We start from the raw sequence: 12685 nt of genomic DNA on the forward strand, positions 1-12685 counted from the left end.
CCCCCCCAAATATATATATATATAAAATTATTTTTTCACAGCTTTATTGAAGTATGACCTCAATAAGATCCACCTGTTTTAATGTATGATTCTGTGATTTTTAATTAAATTTATGTTGAATAACCATCATCACAGACCAGTTTTAGGTTTCCATAACCCCAAAAGAATCTTTGTGACATTTTGTGGTCAGTTCCCATTCCCAACCCAGCCTGAGGCAACCACTAATTTGCTTACTCTATCCGGGTTTGCCTTTTTGGACATTTCATGTAAATGGATTTATATAATATGTAGTTTTGTGTTTGGCATTTTTCGATTAGCACAATGTTTTTGGGGTCCATCCATGTTTTAGCATATGTCAGAAATTAATTCCTTTTTATTGTCCTTTTTATTGTTGAATAGTATTTTATTGTATTGTTATACCACATTTTGTTATCCATTCACCACATAATGGATATTTCAGTTGTTTTCACCTTTTGGTTATTATAAGTAATGCTGACATGAACAATCATGTACAAGTTTTGTATGAACGTGTTTTTATTTCTCTTGAGTACATACCCAAGAGTAGAATTGTTGGGTTGCATGGTAAAATTATATTTAACTTTTTAAGAAACTGCCACAGTTCCATAGTGCCTGAACCATTTTATATTCCTGCCAGTATGAGGTTTCAGTTTCTCCACATCCTTTCAGCAATTGTTCTTTCTTTCTTTCTTTTTTTTGGCGGCTGGCCAAACAGGGATCTGAACCCTTGACCTTGGCTGTAACCAACTGAGCTAACCAGCCAGCCCCTCCAATCCTTGTTCTCATCTGTCTTTTTGATTATAGCCATTCTAGTGAGTGTGAAGTGGTACGTTGTCATGGTTTTAATTTACATTTCCTTCATGACTAGTGATGGTGGTGTCATAATGTGTTTATTAGCCGTTCTTATATCTTCTTTGATGAAATGTGTTCACATAGTCTGCCTGTTTTGTAATTGGGTTGTTTGTCATCTTATTACTGAGTTATAAGAGTTCCTTATACAAGGGTACTTCAAAAAGTTCATGGAAAGATTCTATTATCTTTTAATTCTCTTTTTCCATGAACTTTCTGAAGTATCCTTGTGTGTTCTGGGTCAAGTTCTTTGTCAGAAATATGATTTGCAAATATTTTGTCCAGTCTGTGTCTTGTCATTTCATTTCTTATGGTGACTTTTGAAGTGCAAAAGTTTTCCATTTTATTTTACCACTTTAGTGGGAATGTAGAAACTGTACCATTATTTAGGTCTCTTTACTCTCTCCTTTACATTAATAGCTGTCTTATATATTGCACCGACATATTGAGAACCCATCAGAGAATGTTACAGTTTTTGCTTTTAACCATCAAATAAACTGTAAAGAACTCACGAGAAGCAGAATGGTGTATTATATTTGCTGAGACATCTGCCATCTGTTGTTCTTCATTCTTGATTTTCTAAGTTGCCCTCTGGTATCATGTATCATTTCCCTTCTATCTGAACATTTCCACTAGTAATTCTTTTAGTGCCGATCGGCTGGCCTCAGTTTTTTTTTTTTTTTTTTTTTTCATTAAAAAGTGTTTATTTTGCAGTCACTCCTGATGAATATTTAAGCTAGATACAGAATTCTGGGTTAACAGATCTCTCTTTTCAGCACTTTAAAAATGTTCCACTTCCTTATGGCCTCTATTCTTTCTAATAAGGAATTTTCAGTTACTGGAATTACTATAAGAATACTATATACTATAAGTTCCCTATAAGTGATGTAATGATTTTCTTTGTCTTATTTTGTAGTGGTTTGATTATGATGTGTCTAAGCATGGATTTATTTATGTTTATCCAGTTTGAGCTTCTTGAATATGTGGGCTTATATCTTCTGCCAATTTTAAGGAACATTCAGCCATCATTTCTTGAAACTTTTTTTCCACCATACTCTTTCTTTTTCTTTCTGGGACTTCTGTGACACTGATGTTAGATCCTTTGGTAGTTTGACAGTGTCCTGAGCTCTGTCCATTTTTAAGTCTTTTTCTTTCTGTTCAAAATGGATACTTTCTGTTGATCTGTCTTCAAATCACTGACTCCTCAAAGTATAGCACATGCTATTTAGGGTCAGATTTCTTATTTTTTTTATTTTCAGATGGTATTCTAGATTTTTAAAAGATGTGTGTGTGTGTTTGTGTTTTCTTGTTATCTCAGACTTTGGGATAGAAATCCATCTTGATCCCAAATCCAGTCACCTTCCTGCAGCCTAACTTTGGTTGTGTGGTACACTCCCCTTCCTTTAGGAAATCTGTCATAGCTAACTGTTGGCAACAAGAAGGTGTATAACTGGGTTAACCTCACTTTGCCCCTCCTGCCATTGTAACCTTTAATCTAATCCCTGTCCTGTGCACTATTATCCTGTGACTAAAGGGTTTATACCTCCTCAACCCTAGCAGGATTTTTGTCCTGTATGAGAGCTGCTGCCTCCCAGAATGCATTTGTACCCATCTTTTTTTGTGGAAAACTTTACTAAATTCCTAAAACTCATCTCAAACTTTACCTTTTCCATACAGCTAACTTGATCCTCAACTAGAGTGATGCTCTTCCTGCTTCTTATCCACATTTTACCTTCCCTTCACTTCTGTCTAAGCTGGCATTTTATTTTATTTATAGGTGTACATATTGGCAGATCTCTACAAGACTAAGCAGTTTTCGAGAATATTGTTTTATCTTTTTTTGCTACTACCTCTTTAAGTAATGCCAGATTTGAGGTTCAGTAAATATTCTGTTGGTGGATCAGGGGATTTGAAGTTATCTATTTCAGTTTCATGTGCTGTATAAATGGAAGGATGAAGAATGCACAATGACATTTTATCACACAAAATATGCAAAGGTAGGGACATGGTGGGCACATTGTGTACACCATGTGGTGATAACTGCTTCAGATTCACTAGAATTGTGTTCTCACAGGAGGCGTTCTCATTTGAAGACTTGTCTGTGGATTTTACACAAAAAGAATGGCAACTACTAGATCCCTGTCAGAAAAACTTGTACAAGGATGTCATGTTGGAGAACTATGGAAGCCTTGTGTCACTGGGTAAGAAAAGCTTCCTTGATTGCCTTGGGTTGTGCACAATATATTGCTTTTCTTTTTTTAGTTACTGAGAGCTATAGGCTACTCAAATATTTAATGATTTTTGGACCAAAACTTAGGAGATCAAAGTTTTTTTGGACTGACACCAGGAAAATATTTGGACCTCCCCTTCCATTAATGAAGTTAGGTTTGTTGTGCAGCCTCTGAGTAGTATGTAACTTACCATGTGCCACATACTATCTCAAGGGCTTTACACATATTAACTCATTTAATTATTGAAGCAATCCTTTTGGGTGGGTACAATTATGATCCATTTTTCCTGATGAGAAAGTTGAGGCAAAGAGAGATCAAGTAACTTTCCCCAGAACTGACAGCTTGTAGATGGAAGCATCTGGATTTGAACACAATGGCTGCAGAGCCTTGAAGTGTTGGGTTGTTTTGGACTTGGATTGTAGAGGTCAAAGATTCTTAGACCCTATTAGCCACCAGGGAGACCATTACTCTAACTTTGAGAATTATTTATTCTGTTGAGATACGGCTTGGTCAGACCAACTCTGATGTTAAACCTGGCTCATTCCTTAGAGGCCCTAAAGCCCAAGCAGTTGGGCCCAAGGCCTGTGTGATTTCGCCTGAACAGGGTATGAAATCATGAAACCAGATGTCATCTTGAAATTGGAGCAAGGAGAAGAGCCATGGATAGGAGATGGAGAAATTCCAAGTTCAGACTCTCCAGGTGAGTGTGAGAATGAGGCAGGTGGGAGGAAATACAAGTTGAGGCTCAGCTAGTCAGTGACAGGTCGGTGTCTTTGGAATGTGCTGTAAAGAGTTCTTTTCAAAGTCTTCGAACCTTTGCTGGTGATTCAGAACAATTGACATTAGCTGCTTGGGTGAATTGCATTTAGATGTGGCTTCTTTGTAGCTTAACATGAGATGTATCCCCCTCATCTGAGCCGTGACACTTCCCTGCCTGTCAGATGTAGGACGTTGACTTCTTGTTTGGTCTTCTGTTCCTCCTTCTCCTATGCTCAAAGACACCTTTGCTTGTCCATTCAAGAATTTTGATTTTCCCCTCAATTTGGGTGTCTCTGATGTGCAGAGGACCTCCCTGTGAAGCCTCTCTCTGTTCTCTCATTATCTCCAAAGATGGAACCATTTTCTTCCGAACAATTTATCCTTATCCTCCTTCTTAAATTAGGTTCTGCTGTGCTTTTTCTATAGATTCAGCACCATGGAGTATAAGAATCTCTTTCTACCATCCTTTCTCATTAGTGTTTTTAAGTTTTTTTATTCTTTGGAGAATATCTTTTTAAAGCCTTCTCGCCTCAACTCCCTCTTAAAACCAGGCCCATGACGCCTTATTCCTGAAGTTATCAAATTGCTAGACAGATCCAGATTCTAATCTTTATATGTTATCTTAAATGATACCACCATATTTGATTTCCTAAAGCATCCAGCACTGCTCTGCTCAGTTATTTGCTATGTGACATTGACTTACTTCAGGTTCCCTCAAAAGCAGGCCCTGAGATATGCATCTGAGTGTAAGAATTTACTGGGGATATGGCCCCCACAAATGTGATGGGGAGTGAGAATGGGGAAGTGAGATGGTGGGGTAATGCCAAGGTTCCCTCAAAAGCAGGCCCTGAGATATGCATCTGAGTGTAAGAATTTACTGGGGATATGGTCCCCACAAATGTGATGGGGAGTGAGAATGGGGAAGTGAGATGGTGGGGTAATGCCAGTGAAAGGTGGGCTGATGCTCAGAATGCTGCTGTGGGCATTGGGGCTCAGTTCTGCCAAGAGCCTGGCCAGGCGCTGGTAGAAGATACCTCAGACTTAACCCTCTGAGGAACCAGGAGGCCAGGGTATTTATTCTCCAACTCTCATCTCTCAGTGGTTGAGAATTGTTCCGGGGCATATTAAGTCCCCATAGTGTCCAGAGTCCCTGCACATGGACCACACTTGCACTTGCAGCCTAAGAAAGGTCTTGGGCAAAGAGATGCAGGTCCCTGGGGTAGGTCCTATGTCAAGGAACTGTCTATCAAAGCTACAGGTGTCCTCTGAATTTAGCTAAGGAGTGTGGGTGAGGCAAATGTAGTGTCTGCTGATTTGTAACCTCTTTTTCTAAGGACCTACACAGTATGACACCATATTGCCTGTTTAGTTATTTCCTCCCTTGTCCCCCAAATTCATGGTTGACTCCATTTAAACATTTTTCAGTGTTTTCAGACATGTAATATTTATTCTCTGCATCTGAACTTTTGATGGTGCTATACTAATTATCTAGAAAGTCTTCATTCTTTCTGTGAAAACTCAGTTTTCACTGCATTCATATTCAAGAAGTGTTCTTTGAACATTCCAGCCTAAATTTTTCTCACCTTTCTTTGAAGCCCCATCCCAGACCTGACCACAGTGTATATAATATTTTATTTGGATGTTATCTGATCTTTGCACATGCAGATGCAAGGGATTATAACTTAATACATTCACTTCAGTTATGGAACGTGTAATATTTATTCAATAACTTTATCTCTACAAGCCTGTTTTATACAGGTGTTTTTAGCTAGGGTATGCATCACATTACCTGGAGATTTTTTTCCAACTGCAGACAACATGGATCCAATACCAGAAACTGATTTAGTAGAGTGGTGTATGTTTAGTTTTTTAAATTTGGTATGGTAAGACTGGCATTTGTAATTTGAGAAACTTCTTGTGATTTTTATATGCCCCCTTTAGTTGAGAACCCCCACTTTAACGATTACTGAAAAGGGTTAAAAAGTAAGAAAGCAAAAAATAAGTTCCAGAAGCATAGAACTTAGTTAAGAAGATAAGACAGTTGCATCTGGTTTTTAAAATTTGGCACTTAAACGTTGAGCATTTATGTTTCATTGCAATGCAGTGCAAGGTTAATTGTCATCATTAATTATACAAACGGACTGGGTGTTGGGATCCCCAAGACCACCCTCACTTTGGGAGAGTCACTAGGACTCATGGGGTTAATTGTCATCATTAATTATACAAACGGACTGGGTGTTGGGATCCCCAAGACCACCCTCAAGTCACTAGGACTCATGGTACTCAGCATATAGTTGTACTTAGGCCTAAGATCTATTACAGTGATATAGTAGGGCTCAGACACAGTCTGGAATAATTGCATGCAGATTTCCCATGCTCCTCCCTCCCATGAGGGTCACACAGAGCTTACTCTCCCCCTGCAACAAAATGCAGTAACATGTGTTTGATGTTTCTGCCCAAGGAAGCTCATTGGAAACTCACTAGCATATACCAACATTTCATATTCCCAGAAAGAGAAAGGTGCTAAACATAGATCATATTGTCTGTATACAGTCTGGGCACAGTGAGCAGTTTTTATCAGTTACAGAATGGTGGAAACACTCCTTAAACCCAAATTGTCAGATGCCAGCGAAGGGCCATGCTCACAAGCAGGCCTTCCTATGGGTAGCAGCCTCAGGACTGATGCTGACTCTTCTGCACAGACTGCTTTAGCAGTTCAGAGAAAATTGCATATCTATTGATTTCTTCTACTTTTCAGGTATTGTGCTGGGTGCTCTGGGTACAGTAAGGAGCATTAGAGATACATTTCCTTCCCACGTAGGGCTAACTTTCTAGTGGGAGGATAAGAAAATGAACAAGTTAGCAAATAGTCAAGATAAAATCCAGGCCATGATAAGTGCTGTTAAAGAAATAAATTAGGTGATATAACAGAGAGTGCATTAGTCTGCTCAGGCTGCCATAACAAAATACCATTGACCACGTGGCTTAAACAATGGATATTTATTTTTCACAGTTCTGGAGGCTGGAAGTCCAAGATCAGGGTGCCAACGTGGTCACTTTCTGGTGAGGGCTGTCTTCCTGGCTTGTAGACAGTCACCTTTTCACTCTTTCCTCACACAGCCTTTCCTTGGTGCATGTGTGTGGAGAGAAAGAGCAATCTCTGTGGTGTCTCTTCTTATAAAGACACTAACTCTATAGGATCAGGGTCCCACCCTTCTGACCTCACTTCACCTTAATTACTTCCTTAGAGGCCCCATCTCCAAATAGAGCCACACTGGGAGATAGGGCTTCAAGATACAAATTTTGAGGAAACACAATCAGCTCATAACAGAATAACACAGAGAAGCCAATTCTAGATATGAAGAGTGAAATGAGCACTCTGTGTGAAGAATTGGAAAAAAGTGTCCCGAAAAGGAATGACGAGTATGAATGTGTTAGGGAGAGGCTTAGTGACTTTAAGGAACAGAAACTAAGCCCATGTGGCTGGAGGTCAATGTGCCAGGGAAGTAGAGATGTTGAAGAGAGTGCAGGAACCAGATGATACACCGGCATGCAGGCAGCAGAAAGGAATTACAGGGTATTTGAATAATTTTAAATAAAATTATCTGATTTACACTTTCTAAAGTTTAATCTCACCACAGAGTAGAAAATGTAATTGGAAGCATGGAAACCAATTAGAAGGATATTTCATTGAGATGATAGGATGGATTAGACTACAGCAGAGAGAGTAGGAATATTTCGGATATACCACAAATGACCAGATATAAGGCAATCCCATATTTCTAACAGGAAAAAAGTTAAACTAAAATTTGGAGGAAGTTAGATGAAAATTTCAGATGTGTCCTTAATTAGTTTAATAATGTGATAACATTTAAAGTAACATAATGTATGTTTAATTTACAGGTGCTCCATTTTATTTAATGGAATATCTGTAAATTAATTTTTCAAATTCTTCACATACGTCTCAGAATTAATATGTCTGTAGTGGAGTTTTGATTTTAACCTCTAGACTTCTTTCTCCCTCAGTCTTCCCCAGCTCAGTAATTAACACCAAAATTCACCAATTGCTCAAGCCCCATACCTCTGGATCATTGTTGATGTCCTCCTTTCCCTTATCCTGTCCACAGCAAATGTTGATTCTACCTCCAAAATATCATTTATGACCAACATTGAGTTGTGAGTTTACCACAAATGTATTGTCCTCAATTGACATTTGAATGTGTAAAAAGTTTTCACATTATTATTTTTTTTACCTCTAGGTATGACCTCACAAAAAAAATTCTAAGTATAGGTTCTTATTAAAAAATAGGTTTTTGGGCCGGCCCGGTGGCACACTGGATAGTGCGCCGCTTGGGAAGCGCGGCGGCGCTCCCGCCGAGGGTTCGGATCCCACATACAGCCCGGTTCCCGCTCACTGGCTGAGCGAGGTGCGGGAGCAACGCCGAGGGTTGCGATCCCGTTGCCGGTCCCCGGTCCGGTACGGGGGCAACACTGAGGGTTGCGATCCGTTGCCGGACACAGAAAAAAGACAAAAGAAAAAAAAAAAAAAGAAAAGTGCTCTCCAAGGGCCGGCCCGGTGGCACACTGGATAGTGCGCCGCTTGGGAGTGCGGCAGCGCTCCCGCCGAGGGTTCGGATCCCACATACAGCCCGGTTCCCGCTCACTGGCTGAGCGAGGTGCGGGAGCAACGCCGAGGGTTGCGATCCCGTTGCCGGTCCCCGGTCCGGTACGGGGGCAACACTGAGGGTTGCGATCCGTTGCCGGACACAGAAAAAAGACAAAAGACAAAAAAAAAAAAAGGTTTTTGGGGAGCCCTTTTTTTTTTTTTGTTTTTTGTCTTTTTTTTGTGTCCGGCGACGGATCGCAACCCTCAGTGTTGCCCCCGTACCGGACCGGGGACCGGCAACGGGATCACAACCCTCGGTGTTGCGCCCGCACCTCGCTCAGCCAGTGAGCGGGAACCGGGCTGTATGTGGGATCCGAACCCTCGGCGGGAGCGCTGCCGCACTCCCAAGCGGCGCACTGTAGCAGTGCACCACCGGGCCGGCCCTTGAAGAGCACTTTTAACAATAACATAAGTGGTTATGTTGTGAGGATAATAGAATAGAGCTTTATGATAAATGACCTCAAACTGTCAGAATACTTTCAGACTGGGACCTTGTGTCTTGGGATAGTTCTGTGAAAGTACGCATGGACTTTTAAGTTCTGTGCTGGAACCATGTACGTGAAAGGTGATGTGCTTTGAGAATGTGTTGTACAAAGTGGCTTTCTTGGTAGTGATGTTGGAGATGTATATGGCAACTTCAAATAAACTTTCAGGAAATGTGAGAATGGGGAAAAAAACACAAAATATTTCTCATTCCTTAAGCTTGAAGTTGCTTTAACCAATTACTCTATCAAATGTGTTCATTTTCCACAGTGTATAGTTTTGTCATTTTTAAATATTACCTATTTTTTCTTTATCTTTTCCATTAAAATGTAAGTTTCATAATGGCAGGGGCTTATCAATCTTGTTCTCTTGTATCTCCAGTACCTCACACACTGCCTGGAGCATGATATATACTCAAAAGGTATTGAGAGAATTGATGCCTGAGAATATTGGATCAATGCTGCTTCTGACCTTTCTTTGTTCCTCATTGCTCTTCATATATTTTTCACATTCTCTCCCCATTTAATAAATTTAGGCTTGTCAACAACCAAAGGTAATTTAATCTACAGTTTCCTCTTCCTGTTTTCAGCATTTCTATTATTTTTCAGTACTTAGAGGATAGTTATTATACTTGGGACTTATTTCAGACTAGGAAACTAAACCTTAAAGAGCAGTCAACCCCTCGACATAGCATTTCTAGTGTTTTATTCAGTGAGCACAACCAAACAGGTTTTTTGTTTCCTTTATAGAAGTCTGGCAAGTAGACAATCACATGATGTGGCACCAGGATAACCAAGACAAGCTTAAAAATATGAAAAGAAGTCATGAATATGACATATTTGGAAAAGATTTCGATCAGAGCATGAACTTTGTTCCTCTAAGGAAATCAAACAATGAAGGTGATTTAGATGGATTGATTTTAAAACGTCATTTAGATTTGCTTCTTCCAAAAGCAGATTATGGAACAACAGAATCAGATGACTTTAATGTATTTGATAAACTGTTTCTCCATACCAGGCCTGAGGAAACTGATGCTTGGTTAAAATATTACGAATGTGATAAATATGATAAAGATAGCTATCAAAAGTCACAGATTATCATATATCATAGAACTCGTTTAGGGGAGAGACTTTATGAATGCAGTGAATGTAGGAAACGCTTCAGTAAGAAATCAAGTCTCATTAAACATCAGAGCAGACATATAAGAGAAATAGCCTATGGCTGTGGTAAATGTGGCAAAACCTTTCCTCAGAAGTCACAGTTTATAACACATCACAGAACTCATACAGGAGAGAAGCCTTACGATTGTAACCAGTGTGGGAAAGCCTTCTCCCAAAAGTCACAGCTCACATCCCATCAGAGGACACATACAGGAGAGAAACCATATGAATGTGGTGAATGTGGGAAAGCCTTCTCCCGGAAGTCACATCTCATATCGCACTGGAGGACACACACAGGAGAAAAGCCTTATGGATGCACTGAATGTGGGAGGGCCTTTAGTGAAAAGTCAAATCTCATCAACCATCAGAGAATTCATACAGGAGAGAAACCGTTTGAATGCAGGGAATGTGGGAAAGCCTTCAGCAGGAAGTCACAACTCGTTACACATCACAGGACTCACACAGGTACAAAACCCTTTGGATGTAGTGATTGTAGGAAAGCCTTCTTTGAGAAGTCAGAGCTCATTAGACATCAGACAGTTCATACTGGAGAGAAGCCCTATGAATGCAGTGAATGTAGGAAAGCATTTAGAGAGAGGTCAAGTCTCATTAATCATCAAAGAACCCATACAGGAGAGAAACCCCATGGGTGCATTCAGTGTGGGAAAGCCTTCTCCCAGAAGTCACATCTCATATCACATCAGATGACACACACAGGGGAGAAGCCCTTTGTATGCATTAAATGTGGGAAAGCCTTCAGCAGGAAATCCCAGCTTGTTAGGCATCAGAGAACTCACACAGGAGAAAAACCCTATGAATGCAGTGAATGTGGGAAAGCTTTCAGCGAAAAATTAAGTCTCACTAATCATCAGAGAATTCATACAGGAGAAAAACCCTATGTATGCAGTGAATGTGGGAAAGCCTTTTGTCAGAAGTCACATCTCATATCACACCAGAGAACACATACAGGAGAGAAACCCTATGAGTGCACTGAATGTGGGAAGGCCTTTGGTGAGAAGTCAAGTCTTGCAACTCATCAGAGAACTCATACGGGAGAAAAACCCTATGAATGCAGGGATTGTGAAAAAGCCTTCTCTCAGAAGTCACAGCTAAATACTCACCAGAGAATTCACACGGGAGAGAAACCCTATGAGTGCAGTCTTTGTAAGAAAGCTTTCTTTGAGAAGTCAGAGCTAATTAGACATCAGAGAACTCACACAGGAGAAAAGCCTTATGAATGCAGTGAATGTAGGAAAGCCTTCAGGGAGAAGTCAAGTCTCATTAATCATCAGAGAATACACACAGGAGAGAAACCCTTTGAATGCAGGGAATGTGGCAAAGCCTTCTCTCGGAAGTCACACCTTATACCACATAAGAGGACACATACAGGTGAGAAGCCCTATGGATGCAGTGAATGTAGGAAGGCCTTCTCTCAGAAGTCACAGCTTGTTAATCATCAGAGAATTCATACAGGAGAGAAGCCTTTTCAATGCAGTGAATGTGGGAGGGCCTTCTCACAGAAGTCACAGCTCATTAATCATCAGCGAACTCATGCAGTAAAGAAATCCTAGGAATGCAATTAATACAGTCTTTGGCAGAGATCATACCTCATTGTACTTCAGGAAATGCAATTATGGTAAACTTTTTAGATGACAGTCAAGTTGCATTATATGTCAGAGTACTCCTTTATGGTGGGAACTCAATAAGTAAGGTTATGTAGGGAAAGGTTTCAGCAGGTAAGCCTGCTTATATGTCAGAATTCATAGAGTATAATGAACGTATGAATGCAGTGGCTCTCAAAAACCTGTGAAACCTTAGTTAAGCCTTATAAAGTAGAAAATTCACAGCAAAGAGGAATCTTGTGCATATGGTGGATATCACAAAGCCTTCCAGAGGTCAAATCTCATTAGTTAGAAATATAAGAAATATTCCCACTGGGGATGAGGGAAAGCCCTATGAGGCAATATTTTCATCAAGAAGTGACAGCTCATTGCACATAAAATGCCCTTAGGGTTGAAATTCTGTGAAAATACGAAGTAAGTATGGGATAATCTGCAGGAAGTAACCCAACTATATCATATTTTGGAGAATTCATATTGTGGATAAACCTAATAATTTAAAGACATTGGAAACAGGTGTCCCTAGAAATGATACTATAAAGGGAAGCCATACACTTTTTACAGACATGGGTACCAAAAATACCCAATTCTAAGTAGTTGACAGATGTTAACTCTGAGGCGTGAAGCTTAAAATATATGTGAATAAATTAATCAATGAAACATCTGAGTAAAAAATTTTTTAGTGGCACTTATGGCTTACTTTCCTGTGTCATAATGTGTTTTGTATTTTGGAATTGCATATGATAATTTAATGTAATAGGGAGCATGAAATGCATTTACCTTATAGTGCCTCTGATATCTGTCAAGACACAGTACATATCACTGTTTTAACAATCCTATAAAAATGGAAACTGATATAACATGGCTTATTGCTGAATAAGTAGGTTAAGTAATAATACC

At 39.8% G+C, this 12685-nt stretch overlaps 1 protein-coding gene across 5 annotated transcripts in view; it reads left to right on the forward strand.

The window, feature by feature from the left end:
- The window catches only part of ZNF84 (zinc finger protein 84), a 26885-nt gene extending 14401 nt beyond the window's left edge, over positions 1 to 12484 (forward strand). For 4 of the 5 annotated variants that reach the window (XM_008566189.1, XM_008566191.1, XM_008566188.1 and 1 more), the window contains exons 3-5: positions 2942 to 3068; positions 3703 to 3798; positions 9756 to 12484. In XM_008566189.1, the coding sequence (XP_008564411.1) occupies positions 2942 to 3068; positions 3703 to 3798; positions 9756 to 11737 (2205 nt within the window). In that variant the 3' untranslated portion in view covers positions 11738 to 12484. Of the gene's footprint in view, positions 1 to 2941; positions 3069 to 3647; positions 3799 to 9755 lie in introns of those variants that run through there. The other variant, XM_008566192.1, reaches the window with a different exon arrangement.
- The last annotated feature ends 201 nt before the right edge of the window (positions 12485 to 12685 follow it).

The sequence above is a fragment of the Galeopterus variegatus genome, unplaced genomic scaffold (genome assembly GCF_000696425.1).
Source record: "Galeopterus variegatus unplaced genomic scaffold, G_variegatus-3.0.2 Scaffold228, whole genome shotgun sequence".
Classification (NCBI taxonomy): domain Eukaryota; kingdom Metazoa; phylum Chordata; class Mammalia; order Dermoptera; family Cynocephalidae; genus Galeopterus; species Galeopterus variegatus.